The 18,823-nt window shown below is 44.8% G+C and overlaps 1 protein-coding gene across 4 annotated transcripts in view; it reads left to right on the plus strand.

The window, feature by feature from the left end:
* Positions 1-18,823, plus strand: part of MID1 (midline 1) — a 511,850-nt gene that overhangs the window by 129,766 nt on the left and 363,261 nt on the right. For all 4 annotated transcript variants that reach the window (XR_015299320.1, XR_015299321.1, XM_086934783.1 and 1 more), the window contains exon 2: positions 9,099-9,820. Coding sequence is in view for 2 of the 4 variants with exons in the window: in XM_086934783.1 (XP_086790909.1) it covers positions 9,155-9,820 (666 nt within the window). In the remaining 2 variants the exon portion in view is untranslated. The remainder of the gene's footprint in view (positions 1-9,098; positions 9,821-18,823) is intronic.

Below are 18,823 nucleotides of genomic sequence, written 5' to 3' on the forward strand. Positions count from 1 at the left end.
ATTAAGTGCGTTTCATTTACATGAATTATGTGCAGACTTGCGTGGCATTGCTATTCTGAAAACCTGGTCCGGATTCTACTCGTATTACCCTTGTTTAAACACCTCCGGCCTACACACAAGCTCTTTCAGCGAGCTCATCTTCTGCCATGCAGGCATATGTACTTCTCCAAGGATGCAGCATTCACTTCATGGCTAAAGAAACCCCTTTACAGGTTTAAAAGAACATGCAGCACTAATCTAACTTCTCTTCACACTTTACATGCCTTCACAATCAAAACGCACATCTAACCAACTTCTCTTCTTCCTGTTAACTGTTAGGCCTGACATAAACAACTCTTTCGCAGGTGTAAGTCAGCAACGTGCACAATTAAAACCTCTGTACATGACTTAACAATCAGTTTTCGATATATAAATATTTTTAAAAATCTCATTATTCCTAAACAGCCGATATTCAGATCTATACAACCCCTTCTGCGGACCTAACAAACGATGCACTGATAGAAATATCCTACATACAGGCGTGAATAATCTAACTGCAGAGCTAACACTGCAGGCCTACGCAAATAAAATACAGCTCTAAATAACCACTTTAACATGCTTAAACGATCAACATGGATCAGTAAACCACGACATAGACCCAAACAATTAGCAAGCCAATCCAAACATCAGACAAGGACTAAAAATTCTATAGGCATATATAAAGATCATCTCTGGTGACCTGAACAGCCTATATGCGGATCTAAACAATGTATCTTCAGGCCGAACGAAAGAATTAACATTCAGATCTCACAAGCCTTGTGGTGGCCTACCCCTAGAAACCTTCATTCCCCTCTTCGAAAGCCTTGCCATCTCTTCTGGAGGACTAATTAATAAAGATGTAGGCCCAAATAATAAAGGCTTGGTCGAAGCAAAGTCCATGGGTATAAAAAACTGCATTAAGGCCTAAACTCTCCTCAAAGTCCTGAACAGTCCTCTTCAACTTTCAGCTCTCCTTTTCCAGGCCTGCATTTCTCCCTTGTAGGCTGTATCCATGAAGGCCTAAATTCTGTAGGCCTTGGCTGTGCGGTCTCCAAACCCCTTGCAGCTCTCCTTTTCCAGGCCTTGCAGGCTTGGGTCCACGAAGGCCTAAACTCCCCTCAGCGGCATGGGGTGAGCTCTCGGCGGTCCAGGCTTGTTTTCCCCTGGAAGGCCTGTGTCCATAAAGGCCTAAACTCATTTCGGGTGCCTGGGCTGGGCGATATCTCGGCGATCAGTCCTTGCAGCTCTCCGTTTGCAGGCCCCGACTTGGATCCATAAAGGCCTAAACTCCCCTCAGAGGCCCGGGGTGAGCTCTCGGCGGTCGGGCTTGTAGCTCTCCGTTTCCAGGCCTCTCCGTCCCCTCCCAGGCTCGGGTGTCTCGGTGTCCCAGGGGGTTGACAGGTGTATGCGGTGTGTCCCTCGGGAGCCGAGCTCTCGTCAGCCGCCTGTGGGAGTTGCTCTCGCATTGTGCGCCTGCCTTTCTCACCGGAGGGGCAGGGAGTCGGGCAGCGCTGCCTCTGCAGCCGGATAAACAGGTTCCCAGGCAGGTGTTGCTTTGAAATCCTCTAATTGCCGCTGCTCGCGGCGCTCGCTTCACCGGTGACCCTGGACAGCTCTGCGGGGACCGTGGCTCGGAGACGGAGGGACGGGGTGCCGGCTCCGGGGCTCCCTCGTTGCAAAGGGCTGAGAGGGCGCGACCGTCGACGCGCCTAACCTGAACCCCTCGCCCTTGTTATTGTCTGGGCGAAAGGAGGGGTAAGTGCTTGTGGCAGAAATTGGCTGCGAGGTGGGTGCACGGTTCATCGCAGGTGTCTGTTGATGAACGTTAACACCTCTGAGAGCGTAGGATGACGGACACGACGCCGTCTTTTTCGCGCCTCTTTATACTTATAGATATATTCCCGAACAATGGCTGGTAGTGTTTTCAAAGCGTTTCACCTGTGCAGGTGTGGAGTGCCAGCGCGCCGGACCGCGATTCGTCACGCCTTTCTGACCGACTTGTGCACATTTAAAAGCATTTATGTTTTCTGCTCCTATTTACCTTTTTGTTTCTTATCACTGATAAAAAAAATGTATTTCTGGTTGCGTGCATGGATCTCGGTCAGTTATTAAATGGTGCATATTCAACATATATGACCGAAAATGCCTGGCGGGGTAGTTTCTGCAGGTCTATGATTTAATGTTTCCAGCAAACTAAAGTTTTTCAGCAGTCTCTCGATAGTTGACGAATTTAGTTGTAAACATCAGCGGGTGAGGTTTAGAGTTTAGCTGCTGTTCGTATTTTAGGACAGATGTCTCAAGCGTATTGTACCGTGTGTTGTACTGGTCATTCATTGCCTGTCTCCTGTTGCTGTAAACTTCTTTATGGTTCTGAATATATTTTTCTACGTGTCGATCTTTGTGCATTTGTTTGTCTACACGTACGCATGTGTGAATGGGTGTCTTAGACTGCCCCGGCTGCCTCTTGATTTATCGATCATTTGTTCTCTTTTTTTAGTTTCCTCTTTGTTTTAATGCTATCTTTCTGCCTCCTTTTCTTGCTTACTCTTTTTGTGTCACTTTGTCTCACCATCCATCTTTCTCGTTTTCTTTTTCTCTCCTTTTCCTTATGTGGCACTTTCTCGCCAGTTTTCTTTTTGTTGCTTATTTTTCTCGCTCCATCTTAGTCTAATTTGTTGATTTTCTAGCGAGAGTGCACGTGTAGCATAACCCCCCCCCCCCCACAGGCAGGTAAGTAAGTTAGACTGGTGTGACCTGAAAGTTTCACCACTTGCTCCTGTTGACCCCTGTCCAAGTGCACAATCTACGTGTATTGTTATGAACTGACAAGGTAATTGAGCACGAACTGACAGATTCTAAAAAAAGTAATTCTTGGTTGTCAGGGCAACCTTGTGCTTTTGCTTTACTTTTCATTACAGTGTGCTGAAGTGGTGCGTAGCCGCAAATATAATTTGAAATGTTGAATTGACTCGTTCTTACTTTTTTATGTTAAATTAAGGCTGGTTCTTACAATTTTATATGTTCAATTAAGATTCATTTAATGCATCAAATCGAGATGTTGCTGTTCCTAACTGCTTTCATCTGTCATTGCTTTTGCATCAGTTACCGCATCTCCCGCTGCTAGCCTATCCTAGTGATTTTTTGGAGTTTAGATCTTTAGCTTTTAGTTGATAGTGACTTACAGTAGTTCAAGGCAAAATTGGAGAAGTGTATTAGGGCGACTTTTCCCAAAACGGCCATGGGTCACACAGGCCCACATGCATCATTCCGGGATTTTGCGAGTTCTAAAGTGCGAAAAATAGCGATTCGCATTTTAGAATTCGCAAAACGGGATGCATGAATATTTTCGCAAATTATTTGCGATTCGGTAGAAATCGCAATTTCTACCAAATCGCAAATATTATGCGATTTTCAAAGTGCGAATTCGCAATTCACATTGATCCTATGGGCCAAAAGGCCCATAGGGATCAATGGGAATTGCGAATTCGCACTTTGAAAATCGCAAATCCTGATTGCATTTCAAGGGTGGTGAGGGGGTTCAAATGAACCCCCCCTGCACCCATGAAATGTTGTTTTCGCATCATGTTGCACACACACATGTCCGTCCGTAACATGAATGTTTAAGAAATGCATTTGCTGCGTTTTTAACACTTTTTGCAAATTTACTGAGTGGTTCAACCACTCAGTAAATTTGACACCCTAATTGCGAATTCGCAATTTTAAAACTAATCATGCATTGCTTTTAAGAAATCGCAAATTTGCGATTTCTTGAAAGCAATCGCATTTTTAGAAATCGCAAAAATGTTGCGATTTCTGAAAATGTATGATGCATTCCAAAAATGGATTTTGGAATCGCAAACGGCCGATTTTAAGGAATCGCACCGTTTGCGACTCCAAAAACCCTTGATGCATGTGGGCCACAGTGTTGAAGTGTGCGCAGCACAGTGTGAGTGGTTAATGAGGGGCCCACATTGTGTGTGGCCTCCATGAATGTCTGCAGTGGCCTGTCTACATGTTTGATTGCCACTTACCAGCTCCGCTGGCAGAGAGTAGGGGCTGTGCTAGGTAACCTAGTCTCCCAGTGCTGCAGACCCACTAGTAGCATTTGATTTGCGGGCCCTGGGCACCCACAGTGTACTTTACTAGGCACTTACCTGTAAATCAAATATGCCAATCATGGATATAAAATCATAATCACAATTTGCACAGGGAGTGCTTACACTTTAGCACTGATCAGCAGTAGTTCAGTGCCCAGAGTACAGAAAACAGCAAAAACGAAGTCCAGCACACAATCAAAAATACAGGAGATAGAGGCAAAAAGATAGGGGAAACCTCGCCAAGGATGCCAGGTCTAACACTTTGGGACCCCTGCCTGGCTGGTGTTTTATCCCCACCCACTTTACCCACCCACTTTACCCTCCATGTTGCTTCTGCACACCAGCCCGTATTGCTTTCCCCATCTACTTTTTCTTTAATGCTATGGCACGTTTTTCTTTCTTTTTGCTTACTCGAGGTGGATCGTCAACTCAACAGAAAAAAACATGTTATTTTTGTAAGCACAAGGCTACAAAATGATGTAATAGGCTTTACATTTTTTAAAAATATTTAGCCATGCTGCAGAGCATCAGGGATGCTGTACAGTATAGCTAAACACCATTCACAAAGTCAGCAGGTCCCATAGGCGATTAAGATTGGCTTGTTCAATGCTTATTATTGATAACACTGCTGGCTGGTGTCTGCACTGCTAGGGCGTACTCCTGATTTCATCAGTGTTAGTTCCAGGAAAGGGCAGGGCTTCAGTGGGGTGTTGACCCCATGGAGTTCCACCCTATCTGATGCATTTGGCTATGAATCCTAGGAAATAGGAGGAACTACCTGGAGGATGCAGTGACAGGCTCCGGCAAACCTGCAGTTAATTTTAGCAATCGCAGTATCATAGCCAGTGTCCTACCAAAGCATTCAAGTGTTCATCTTTTCTTGTAAAAAACATGATTCCAAAATGGTAAGAAAAATACTACTTCTACACTCATATATCATTTTTAAATCTCAATGGGGCATGTAGTTTCACTCCTTCTTATAGCTCTTGCTCACACTGTGAAACAAGAAATTCCTAGCCATAGGTCTGGCTTGCACTTTGAGTAATGAGTTATACATTACAAAACCTGCTGCAGTGTAAGAATCGAACACAGAAAATTGCTTTCTGTATACAATGCATCTATGAGTTTAATAATGTTTGACCATGCAGAGTCCTTATATGATGGTAAAATATTCCCTCATGCATTGCACTGCAAGTACCTAAAAACTGTCTGTTCCCCAATTGATGTGATATAAGAACCTAGGTGTGTCGATCTGTCTGCAAGCACCTTGAGACCTAATGGTGATATACTGCGCTATACAAGACTCTTTGACTTTGAGAATGTGGCACCTTCCTACATAACGGTGGACGTGCCCACTGATACAAATATTCCAGGATGAGGTCCTCCGTACAATACACTTTATCACTAGTGTCTCACTGCCACGCAACCCACACTTGGTCCTCCAGGACACCCAGGGGCAGATAGACTCTTCCTCATGACGACTCCTCAGGGGCAGCTGTTCTCCCATCTCCGATTGGCTGCAGGAATGAGCGTGGCCCAGATGTGGAAGCCGCCACAGGCATCCTTACTGAACATGTGGTGTTGGAAACTGTGGCCAATTTATGCCCTGGAAATAATCACTACAATTGTTCCGGACAGAGTTGCCACATTCGACACAGCATGGCGACCATTCACCACCTGCATGCAGAGACAACAGAGAACAGGGGGGTTGCACTTGATGATGTAAAAAAAACACATAGGGCTTCAGAGATATGTGTAAAGACCTCCTCGGGCACAGAGGGCAGCTCATCATGAGCTGCACAGTCGGATTGAATGTCACTGTTTGTTATGGGTCCAATGAGGGGGCAACCTAGGGCACCAACTGAGACTGCGTTGTGGGGACATGTTGTGACGGCTGTTCTTACCAACTTGGAGGTGTGTGTAGGTTCTATCACCCATATTGTAGGATCCATCTATAATCAAGACAAAGATGTTTTATGGCAAGCACACTGTATGTATATTTTATAGACTTGAGAACAGTAAGTTTTACAGACAGCCGTTCTGTCAAGCCAGACCTAAAAAGGCCTTAAAGCATTGATCAAGGCCGTTTCCTCTTTAGTTCTTTCAGTGTCAGTGTTTCTTTTAACTTATGTTAATTGCCATTAAATGTGCACACAATACTACCAACCAAGCTTGTGTGTCTCACGCTAGTAATACTGACAATTGTCAGGAAGTGCCTTTATGTTAACAAGTGCATTTCCTCAAATTAATGTAGCAGGATAATTGACATACTGCCCCTTGATTGACCCGTTTTGCAGTGTTGCTCTGAGAGCAAGTGAACCGTGTGGGCTCTACAATCTTTAGTTTGAACCTCCTCACTGGGAATGAGTGATGGAACTCTGCAATATTTGTTAAGGAGCCCCCTGGATTTTTCTGTCTTTTAAGTCTCCACAACAAATATAATTGCTGTTCTTCCCACAACAGGGTATGAATTCATGGTTGACCTGGTCTCCACTTGGTGAATTGTCTCCTCTTTTCCTGTGCGTTGTGCTTTGCATGTGATATTGGCCTTAGTATGACAGCAGTGCCAAATTCACTGGTTAAAAAAAATGCAAAAGGTTCAAATGTATGAGTTTCCCAAGCTCGCTAATGAGAGTGAAGCGCTCTGCACCCTTAATGAAGGGAGATCAATGTGTTTTTTTTCTTTTAGTAATGGGAGGTGGTAAAAGTTCACACCAGTGAAACAAAGGGTTTACAGTGCGGGTCCTGTGTGCAGCTGTGCCGACTGTAACCATGCTGGGTCAGGAGTAACAAAGCCGTAGTCAATTGAGCTGTGAAGAGAGGCGCAATCCAGCGAGTGCTAAGCATAGCTTTTCCTTCCACTCCACTGGCCTGTCCACCCGCGCAAGAGATGCACCTTTGACGAGAGCGGGGGCGGTCAGGGCTGCGTAGGCCACTTCTTTTCAGAGAACTCTCGCGAACCCAGTGGCAAGGAGCACATTGGGACGCAACATCCATTGATGGCTTTGAATATAAGGGTTCAGGCTGAGCAGACCTCTTATTAGAGGTACTGGCGTGGATCCTCTTGTGAGACGCACGGTGGAGTCACCAATCGTATTGAATTAAGTTAGTTTCCTACAGAAAAGCAGAAGCACAGTCCTTTTCACCCTCAGTTCTTTTTATTCGTAGTGTGTGTTTCCTCCTGTACCTCACTCTTTGAATCGTTATCATTTTGCAGGAGTCTGAATTTAGTTTATTTGGCTGCAGAAGCCAGTTCTCACAGTACATTGACTAGAGGTGCAGTGGGAGCCATATTTTAGTGTCTTGACAAATGTATGGTCAAATATTTGGCTGTAAATGGATCCAAATGGTTGTTTTATAACTTTGCTCCAATTGCAATATAGACTTGATCAAAATGAGACATCCTGACACATTTCTATTATCCAGTTTATCTGATTTCTTTTATTTTCATCAGAAAATTGTTTGTAATTGAAGAGTGAAACTCCTACCATACTATAGCACATTATTGGTAAGGAATTCATCTTGCGCACTTCAGTAATTTTTTTTCCAGTCTTTGTTGGCTTTCAATAGGCAACTGTAAAAGTTTTCCGTCTGAACCAAACAACCCCCCCCCCCAAAAAAAAGAAGATATATCTATCTCAAAGGAAGTACTCTTCCGATACCGATTTATATTGCCTCAGTTGAAGGACCTGCTACAGTTCATGGTTTAGACTGGATTGGTTGCTCAGTGCTGCCAACAATATATCAGATATTAAAACTCGATTCTTGCGTATATGCTGAGACTTCCTATTTATTTAAACTTTAATGATTAACCTTATAACTCTGCTTCAAATCTACAAAAAATGGAAACAGAAATATGCAGGATCAAAGGGGTGAAGATTGTTAGAGGGGCTGGATATTTAATATAGCTTTTGACGTGAAGTGAAGAGTTTAAGGCAGTCTGAAATCCAAAATAGTGTAATGTGCCATCATATATTTAGTTGCAATATGTTTCATTTTCCTGACTGAAATATGCTCAGTGAGCTGAGTGTTTTGTGCTGACAAATGCGATGACCTAAAACTTATGTGTTCGAATCCCTTCAAGACAGTTTCGGATTTCTTTTGCTTCTAGGTTGAGTACCTTAAATTTGTTAACAGTATCTTCTGTTATTTACAGCTCTTAAAAACTGCAGAGGTGTGGTAAAAAGAGCTATATAAAAAAAGCAAGTTGAATGAGTTATTTGAACTGTCACAACTGATCACCCATTTTGGGTTTTAATACAGCAGATTCCCATTGTTTTATCTCTTCCCCATATTCAGTTAGTGTGATCATACCAATGCGCCATTACCCTACTTTACATTTAGCAACCAGGTTGTAAATGCAGACCCGTTAAAAAACTTGATTTAAGCTTTAACAATATTGGAAGTTAAGTGTTGAAGTTGACATAGTATGCTGTGTGCGTATTGTATTTCAGGTGCTCTGAATAACTTTAAAAACCGAGTTATATTAAACACGTTTGGTTAAATAAACTGAGCTCCCAGACAAGGCACAAACTCCTTCAAAGTGATTGGCATGCAGTTATCGCTTTTAGTTTAACTACTTACAGAAATAGTGGAAGTGTAACCATTAAAATGTAAACATATAGGCTTGACTTCTTCTCTAAGGCCCATCCCGCCATTGCTCTGGCCATTGAAGGCATATAACTGATAGCCTGAGGTGTCTTCTATTACCAAGCTGTGTGGGACCGAATCCTGCAATATTATTGGAAGATACTTAAAAATAGGTGAAAGCAGGAGGCAGAGACATCAAGGTGTGGGGTGTTGTGCAGCTTTAAAAAATGGATAATTTCAATAAGACGTATATGTTGTTTTTTAAATGTAAATCAAAAGAGCTTTGATGTAAATATGAATTTGACTTATGTTAGTGGCCGCACAAATTGACATTTCCACCCGTGAGCTTGCCATCAATTCCCTTGTATGATGATATTTTGTACTGTATTTCAGATAGCTGATCATCATCCCTGGATTTCGCAGACAACACAAGAAAGCTTTGCCTGAAGATGGAAACACTGGAGTCGGAATTGACCTGCCCTATCTGTCTGGAGCTGTTTGAGGATCCACTGCTGCTGCCTTGTGCTCACAGCCTCTGCTTCAACTGCGCGCATCGTATCCTGGTCTCCCACTGTGCCACCAACGAAGGGGTGGAATCGATCAGTGCCTTCCAGTGTCCCACTTGCCGTTATGTCATCACCCTCAGCCAGCGTGGCTTAGAGGGACTCAAGCGCAACGTCACACTGCAGAATATCATTGACCGTTTCCAGAAGGCGTCAGTGAGCGGGCCTAATTCTCCGAGCGAGACACGCCGTGAGCGGGTGGCTTACGACAAAAACAGCAGTATGAGCTCCTACGAGAAAGTGCTGTGCCAGTTCTGTGACCAGGACCAGGCCCGCGAGGCTGTGAAGACCTGCGTCACCTGTGAGGTGTCCTACTGTGACGAGTGCCTGAAGGCCACTCACCCAAACAAGAAGCCCTTCACTGGCCACCGCTTAATTGAGCCCATCCCAGACTCTCATATCCGGGGTCTTATGTGCCTGGAGCACGAGGATGAAAAAGTGAACATGTACTGTGTGACTGATGACCAATTAATCTGTGCCTTGTGCAAACTGGTCGGGCGACATAGGGATCATCAAGTGGCCGCTTTGAGTGATCGATACGACAAACTCAAGGTCAGTGACGTTTCATTTTACGTAATTCATTATTCGTCTTTGCCATAAAGTCAGAATTGTGGTCAAGTTCGCCACTTATTTTCAATGGTACTAACTGTGGTGTAGTAGATGTTATGTAGGAGTAAGGTGGTACTATCTTTGCTGATGTTTACAATTCGCCGTGTGCATTATCTGATGCTAGTTTTCTCGTTCTGACTGACGTCAGAAGCTGACAAAAAATTCTGGACTTTTCATCACAAAGTAGTTAAAAACGAACACTTTCCAAAGCAGATTGTAGATTGAACACACAGTTCACATTTCATCTTTAGGCGCCAGCTGCAGCAGGCTAGGGTGGAAAGGTTTGTGTTTCTCTGAGTGGTGGGTGCGGCATTCTTTTGCTAATAGTTTTGTACTATTGAAATGGTTCTTATGTTGTGGCATATGGAGTATTTCCACTGAGATGTCATCAAGAATTACTCCTTGTTCCCCTTGGTGTACCGGTTACTGGTTTTCGTTACGGACCAAGGTATTTGGCACAATAATTCAAAGACTCGCAGCACAGCAGTTAAATCATGAGACAGCCCTCTTGAGCTTCATTGTGAGCACTATATTGTCATTGTATTTCTGCTTGCACTGTCAAAACACAATGAGATTTTTTTTTAAATCGTGTATCTGTAGGTCTTAAGACAAGCAAACTTAGCACGCATGCACATTCTTTTTTACCTGCTTTTTGCCAACCTGGCTGAATATTAGTCCCTGCCTGAAAGCAACGCAATGAGTAGGAATAACAATTGTGGCAAACTGCTAATGCATACTTAATAGTAAGCTATGTTTTGAGAAAAAAATGAGAATAAAAAGTATAAAAAGTTCTGAATGCCCCCTAGTTGTTGGCCTTTGCTTTTTCATTTTCTTTTATTATCTTTTTCTGCAGTCTGTTTTTTTTTGTTTTCTTTGCACCAAGAAGTTCAAGTGTGTCCACAATATCGTAAATAAATGCTACTTGATTTGACTTTGACAATGTCAGTTTCAGCAATGATGATCTCGAACAATGTATTTCTCCCGAATGTCAGAATGCTATTTGCCATTTCGATAAATTAATTTTATTTTGGGCATGGAAAAAAAAGGAGTCTCCGATAAAATGCTTGGGGCACCTATTATGTTCAGACTTGAAGCCCTTGAGTGCCAAGCAGTGTTCAGATGAAGTGTCTTGCCTTGATGGTAGAAATCAGAGATTGCAGACGTTGGTGTCCAAAGAAGGTGGAAGCCTCCTCGGTACTATAGGGTCTCCTCTGACACAGCCTTCTATGGCCTTGTCTCCTGTGCACAGGAGCTTGGGTGACTGTGAGGCTGTGTTAACCATCTGGAGCCACTGTTGCGTAGAGTTGCTAATGGTCAACTAGACACCTGATGGCCATCTTCCCTCAGTCTACACCAAGGTGAACTCTGCCCAAGGTATGGGCTGGGGGTCTCGCAGCCCTGCAGGGTTTTGGAGTGATTGCTAGTAGGTATGATTTTGCTGGTAAAGTTCGTGGAGTGAGTCTGATACCGACGGGATGTGAGCTCTCGGCCTGCGTAGGCTGCGCTTCTGCAGTCTCGCTGAGGAGATCTTATGTTTTTCAGAGTGGGGCTTGAACCCGCCCCTCTTCTCCATTGGCTGGCTTCCTAAACGGAGGCCAGCCATTGGAGAAGACGGGCGTCTTTCCATTTAAGCCCCGTCTTTTTGGGATTGAGGGGTGTGTTTTTTAGTTTCTTTCTCTCCTCTTCCCATTGGCTGGAATTTTACATTCCAGCCAATGGGAAGAGGAGAGGAAGAAAAACACACCCCCCAGTCGGAAAATTATGATGCATTTCTCCGAGGCATTTCTGCTTGACCTCAGAGAAATATGGTGGTGTGGAGCGCGCGACGCAGTGAAAGTTCCCGCAGAGCTGCTCCGCGCTGTGTCCGACTCGAACACTCATTGCCATGTTAACAGCAGTAACAGCTTCATTGTAAACCATCCTGCAAAAACACGACCTCGCTGGGGCTGCTGCGCTATATGGCGAAAGCGAGAACCCGCCAGGGAACCAGCGCGACACAAAATGGCGGCAACCCGCTTCGATACCTGCAGTTTCTGCTGCCCGTTGTGACCGCTCCCGGTGAGCGTGTGCCTGCAATATTATTATCCTGGCCCTATTCACCAAAAAACGGTAGAGGCTGCTGACTGATGCCAAAAATACATTGATTTTGCTCCGGTAAGGGTGGACGATGTTGTGGCGGGTAGCGGTGGAAGGCTTTGTGGGAAACATTGCACGGAGTCATTTGTGATGCTGCACGCCGCCCAGGTGGGAGGGGATCCTGGGCGGGCGGAGGGGCGGGGCGGGATGAGGAGCCTCGGCAGGCAGAGGGGCCGGCAGGGAGGGAGCGGAGAGGCAGCGCTGTCCGGGCATGCTGGGGAGCAACGGGGAACTCCCCTGCACTAACCAAGAGGCCAGCTGCTCTGCCGTACGTAGGACCATCGAGAGACCCCATACTTCCTGGGATTGAAGAGCCGACGGTAGCCTGATCTATTGTGAGACCAGCAAGAAGCTCCCTATTTCTAACGGTTGGAGGTGCGGAGGGACAGACTGCCTGCTGTGGTAGCAGCCGGGATCACCTGCCCCTCTGCTGCCCCTGGAGCCCGGGGCTGCACTCCGGGGAGGCTCCGTAGCCGCTTCAGTGGAGCTGAGCTGCGCTGTACTCCGGCAGAATGTCTGTGCCGTGCTGCGTGGGACATGTAAGGAGAGACCGTGCTGCTGCTGTGTTTGTAAACAACACGCGTGGGCAGCTTGGAGTGGCTGAGCAGGCACTGTTCGCATTGTCTGATGCTAGAGCCTGGTGTGCCATATAAATCTTGTTTGCAGTGTCTGTGTGGGGGTTGGCAAGCAGCGCGGATAAGCCTAGATTTGGGTAGCCCAGACTCGGCTGGAAAGTTGGTAGCCTCGTCCACAGACAAACCGCTAGTAGGCGCCGCAGGTGCAGCACCTGCAGCTCTGCATGGATATTCCAAGAGGCAGCAGCCAGGGTCCCCACCCACAGGCTCCTGCCAGAGCAGGGAGGGTGAAGCCATCTCACGCCTGTTCTCAAATGCTTCAGCTCCCAGTGCCCGTTTAATCAAAGGTTGTGGAAATGCCACAATACCCCCACTCTTTTGTCACTCCTTATCCTATGGCTGTCTCCGTTACATTGTAGATTGTTTGTGCCTTAAAGCAGCGCCATCTTCTGTAGCGCTCTGCCACCCAGGAATGTGTGTGTACAGCTTTGTAGAATGCATCTGCTATCCATAAGCAGCTGCTGGCCACGAGCGCCACATGCTCGGATCCCCTGCATTGTCGCCCTCTTTCATCCTCGGGAACCAAGCTTGCAGCACAATGTGTAAAATCATGCGGAGAGCCGAGAATTCACAGGTACAACTGGCGGTTTGTTGTTGTTTTTGAACTGCATTTGTGCTGGGAAGCTCTCTACCCTGATTATAGTTGAGCCTTTCGGAGCCCCTGGCCGTTTTAGTCATCCACGCTGATGCAGTGGGGTTGCTTTAAAAAAGCTTGTTTCAAGATCACTCATGCTTTGTCATGTGGCTCTGTGTGTGTGGCTCTGTGTGTGTGGCTCTGTGTGTGTGTGTGTGTGGCTGTGTGTGTGTGTGTGGCTCTGTGTGTGTGTGGCTCTGTGTGTGTGTGTGGCTCTGTGTGTGTGTGTGTGTGGCTCTGTGTGTGTGTGGCTCTGTGTGTGTGTGGCTCTGTGTGTGTGTGTGTGTGTGTGGCTGTGTGTGTGTGGCTCTGTGTGTGTGTGTGTGGCTCTGTTTGTGTGGGGAGTTCTGTGTGTGTGTGTGGCTCTGTGTGTGTTTGTGAGTGGGGCTCTGTGTGTGAGTGCAAATGCAATAGGTCTCGCATTTGCAAGAGATTAAGCTATTACTCTCTACTGCTCTCTAATGCTTACCTATTGCCATTGTAAATGACAATTCCATATATTTATCGGTTTAAAAAAAAAAATGACATTTGCAATGCCAATTGCTCTAACTTTAACAAAGACGAGACCATTGCATTGTAAATGCTTGTTAGTATTTTGATGTTTCATGGAAGGAATTTCACCTAAGGACAAATGCAGGCGTTAAAAGGGTGCTGTCTATTGTTCATGTCTTTCGTCTCCTTTTACTTCTCAATCTTGCCCATTGCTCTGCTCTCAAATCTCCTGGTTTCTTCATCTCCATCTTCTCATTTACCTTCTCTTTCTCTTACTCCCTCTGCTCACAATTTGTATTTCTCCCTCTTTCCCTAGCCCACATCGCCCGCCACTTTTCAAGTTTTATTTCTTTCACACTCTCCGGTCTGCCCATTTCCATTTTTTCCACTCTTCAGCTGAGTTTTTCATCTAACGTTTCTCCTTCTTCCATGCCCTGTCAGGCAACACTTTTTCTTAATCACTGTCCTCCTTTTTCTCATGTTTCACTTTTTATACTTTGCCTTTAATTCTTCACATTCTTCTCGCAGTCTCTCTTCCTTTTCTCCTCATTCTGCCCTTCCGAATCCAATCCCTCTGATTCTCCAGTTTCTGCTATCCTTTCCTTCTTCCCCTTCTTCTCACACCTCCATTTTTCTGATTCTTCTTAAAAATTGTGCCTTCTTTTTTAGTCTGTTTTCCTTTTTCTTCTTGTCTCACATCACATGATGTTCTTCCCCTTCTCCTTCATTGGCTTCCTCTTTTGTGCTTTACTTTTAATTGTCTCTGACTTCTTACCATCTCCATTTTCTTTTGCACGGTTTACTTTTCTTCTCATTACTTTTTCTCCTGCCTTTGTCATCTTTCTTGCTCCTTTTCTAATTCCACGTGCAGTCACTTATCGCCTTGCCATTTTTGTTCTCTATTGCTTTATTACCACTGAGGTTAAAATTAGGCTTCTGGTTCTTCGTAAACCTAAAACCTATTCACTCCCAGTTTTCATGTACTTGATGGCTGGTTGTGGTACCACAAGCTGCTGTTGGTAGGTCAACACCTATACAAACGAATGCTGGACTGCACTAGTTGTGTTGACTGATTTCCATTGGTGATGGGCAGGTGTAGATATCCTGTAGGACACAGGGTATTTTTCCACCTTTAAGGGGTGCCTCTTCCGTCCTCTCCACATCCTTTTGAACTCTGTGGCGCGCACATTAGACTTTATCCTTCATTCCGAGCCACCCTGATCTTTGAATTTAGCGCTAAAACTGCAGACCACCAACGATGTTAAAAAGCTTGACTTCACTTAGCACAGTCTGTCAGTTACAGCATGACAATAAACAGTGAAGGAAAGGACACAATCCAGAGAGATGCCAGAAACATCTGGTGTTCAGCTTATATTTTTGACAGTTTCTTTTTAGCAATATCTGAGTGGTTTTGAGTAACTTTACAGATGGTTTGCAGCAGATTATGTAAAAGGTTTCATGAACATTTTAAATGGATGTTCATCTTTCTACTGAAGACCCTGCAAATCACCTTGGAAACCGCTAAAGTGCTCATTCCACTGAGCCCCAGGGGAAGTGGGGTCTACAAAACCTGAATCTAAATAGCTTCAGAGTAACCCTAAATAAACCGCACTTGGACCTTCCTAGGGCCGGTTGTCTGGAAGCGAAACCACGAGTGGTCGGAAGCGTTAGATGTGAGCCACCCCTAGATATGTTGTTGATTGAGCACTGCTTTCAGAGTGAATTGGTGCCGCTTGAACGTCCAGAAATAACTACACCACAAATTGTAGAGTTCCTGCAAAAAGTAAACCGCTTCTAGCTGGCTCACGGATTAGGACAGCAAGACCAAAGACTAGAGTGTGGTAATTTTCAAATGTATTGCAGAGGAATGACTTATACCAAAGTAAAATGATCTCCATCCTGTAGACTGTTGCAGAACAACAAAAACCTCAAGTTCTTGGACCAACAGTGACATTTTTCATGAATGTCAATAGGCTTTACCTGACCCCAAAGAGAAAGAACAACCACAGCTCAAATCAGTCTCTTTTAGTAAGTTTGGTAAAATGAGGCTGGAACAAACTTTTTAAAAAAAATCGCTTTTGGTGTTGTATGCCCTAAAAGAGCTTCCTGGCTAGGGCCAGCGACAAACCAGCAGACAAGAGCATTTGTTGTTTTCCCTGGATTAGAGGGTGAGGATAAGTTTCCCTTCTTCACATAGAGCACGGATGCCCTAAAAGCTCAGCACGTACAACCCAGCCACCCTGAATTTCAGATGTGATTTACCGTAATGTTTATGGCTGGTTGGTGGTGTGGTAGTAGAAGGTGATTTACGTAGGACACACACCATTCAAATTACTTCGCCTGGCAGTGCTAATATAGCTGTCCTGTTTGCATAGCGGTGAAGCAAGAGCAGCATATCTTGGCATTCCTTGATGCAAGACACTGAGGCATTATGCAAGCAGTAACTTTAATGTCCACTCTCTGGTGGAGTCCTGCATTTTCTTTTACTGCTCTCAGGGATATATCTTTGAAGATGTGTTGAAGCTTGGACCGGTGTCATGGGGCATTGCCACATTCACATGGCATTTCACTCCTTTCAGAGGAGAGCATGCTCCTTAGTCAAGAGAGGAGCTTAAGTATGTTGCACATAACCTCGCCTTGTAACCGTTTGTAGGTAGTACATAAAATGGGCATTTACTTCCTTTAGAAAGCTGTACTAAATCTTTGGGCATCCAGTACCTAAATCATGAAGGTAAAGCGGATGGTTGGTTGAGGTACTTTAAGTGAAAGGCCTTGAGTTTGTTGACTTGAAATTGATAAAATGGTCTTGTTTATAATATTGAGGGGTCTACTGCATTATTTCGGCCAAGAAAGAAGGGTTTGCCTTAGAAGTGAGTATTTTTGATTTAGGGAATAGGCAACAGTCCTGTTTTTCATGGAAACTGAGATAATGCTGTTATCAATCTTTTCCTCCCTCATAGCTCCAGCAGTGTTGGCAAAAAGATGTCCTGTGCTAAAAATGTCTGCTATGGAAAACAATTGTAGAAACAAAATTGAATTTTCCTCTATGTAAATTGTGTCAGAGACTGTCTGTGTGCCCTTTCAGTGGATTGGGGAGGGGATCAAGTACACAGTGAATATATTTTATTAGCTTTTGTTGAGGGCCTTGAAGAATCATTTGTTCAAATATTCATCTTTCATAAATATAGTATTGAAACGGTTAGTGGTGTAGTTGCCAAAAACTGGGGAATAATAGCTAGCTGTTGTCAGCAGGTCTACTTTCAAACCAAATCCTCCATCAAAAATGAAAGAAAGATTGAAGCTTGGAAGAAGATAGCTTTTGGCCCAACAGGGCAACCTTAGAGAGCTCTTGTTAACAGACTGCTGTAGCTGGGGGCATTGAAATGCTGCCATCTTTGGGTCCAACGTTTAGAAATTGGCCAGAAAGGCTCCCCAATACCCATGACTGTGCCTGCATCTGGTCCCCGGTTAAAAACAGAGCATAGTTGTTGTCACTGACAGTTTGCACCCTCACTGGGGACTCCACAGGCACAGATTGTGTCATTGCACCAAATTACAAACAAGCATTTGCAATGTAATAGGTCTCGCATTTGCGAGGGTTTAAGCTATTGGCCTTTTAGTTACCTGTTTTCATAATTAACACATAAATAAAAGGCATTGTCATCTACAATGCCAGTAGCTCAAACGCTGGTCAACTTGAGACCTATTTAATTAAAAAAAAGAGGCCTTCATTGTCCCAGGCTGCTTGGGAGGTGAAAGCATGCATGGCATGCTGAATGTTGCAGGAAAGCATGTTGTGCCTGTAGTAGGAGATACTCATTAAAGAAAATAGTGCTTACAGAGTAAATACCGTGTAACAACAGAAGTAAAAAGGTCAGTCCACATGGGAGGTTACAAATGAAGACAAGGCAGTACTAAGGAGGGACTAACAAATCAGAAGTCTGCATTTACGAAGGACAATGGCACAAGCCAATGACAAATATGGGTGGAGAATGGGCGGGGCTTCAAGTCCATACTCAAATACATCATGCCTCGCAGAGGAGCTCACAAGCTGCTCAGGCGCGACCTAAAAATGACCTTTCTCCTGGCAGGTGCAAACCAAGCAAGTTTGTGCCTAGATAGTGTGACTGTTTGAGACCACTGCTTTGTGTTTCTTAGCCGATGCACGGTCTTCATTTTGAGGAGGGATAGAGACTCCTTACGAGACCCACCATGAGACCCCTCCTCCCTTTTCACAGGGTGCTGTCAGGGGTATCAATTATCCACCACTTCCTCTGGGGCACACAGTTAATGCGCCTCTCACGATCCTTATGCCCCTGTCTGTTATAGCAAAATAATCAATGATGTTATCGTATTTGCATTTGACAATGTCGTCAGGCAAATAGGGACTGATTACCAGTGGTGGCTGCTACTTAATTGGGTAAGCGGGGATGAAAAAAAACACTTATCTACAGGCTGATAGCAGTCAGGTGGAGAACATGCATAGTGCGCATGACAGGTTGGCTGGCCCAAGACAGCCGACCAAAGCATAATTCACACTTAAGAGAGTGCCCACCACTCCTCCCCCTGCTCTGGACAGCCCAGCCACACCCTGCACCTAGAACTAAGCCACTACAGAAAAATAACATGATAAAGATGATAATAACATTGCTGTATTATCATTTTGCTTTTCCTTGTTAAACTGCCCACAGAGCATTGGGGCTATGCTTCTCCGCCTTGGTGAAGGAGCTGATGCTGTTCATTAACTGTGAGCTGGTGCCATTACAAAGGGGGGTGCATAATATCTATCACCCCTTCAATAACACTGAGGCCTGAAACTAAAGGCGAGGGAGCTACTGAAAGCTTGAGCCAGGCTCGAGCCTGAAGGTTGGCGTGGCTCAACTTAAGGTCCTGTTGGAACCTCGAGCCCATAACGAGCTGAGCTTTCATGTGGCTCCATCCTGCCTTCCTTTACCCAGGATATGGCCATACTAAGCTTGTGCTATATTTTCAAAGTGTACTGAAGTAAAAGCAAGACTTTAGCCTAAGGAAAGACTAATAGATACTCAT

This window comes from Lissotriton vulgaris, chromosome 8 (assembly GCF_964263255.1).
Source record: "Lissotriton vulgaris chromosome 8, aLisVul1.2, whole genome shotgun sequence".
In the NCBI taxonomy this organism is placed as follows: Eukaryota; Metazoa; Chordata; class Amphibia; order Caudata; family Salamandridae; genus Lissotriton; species Lissotriton vulgaris.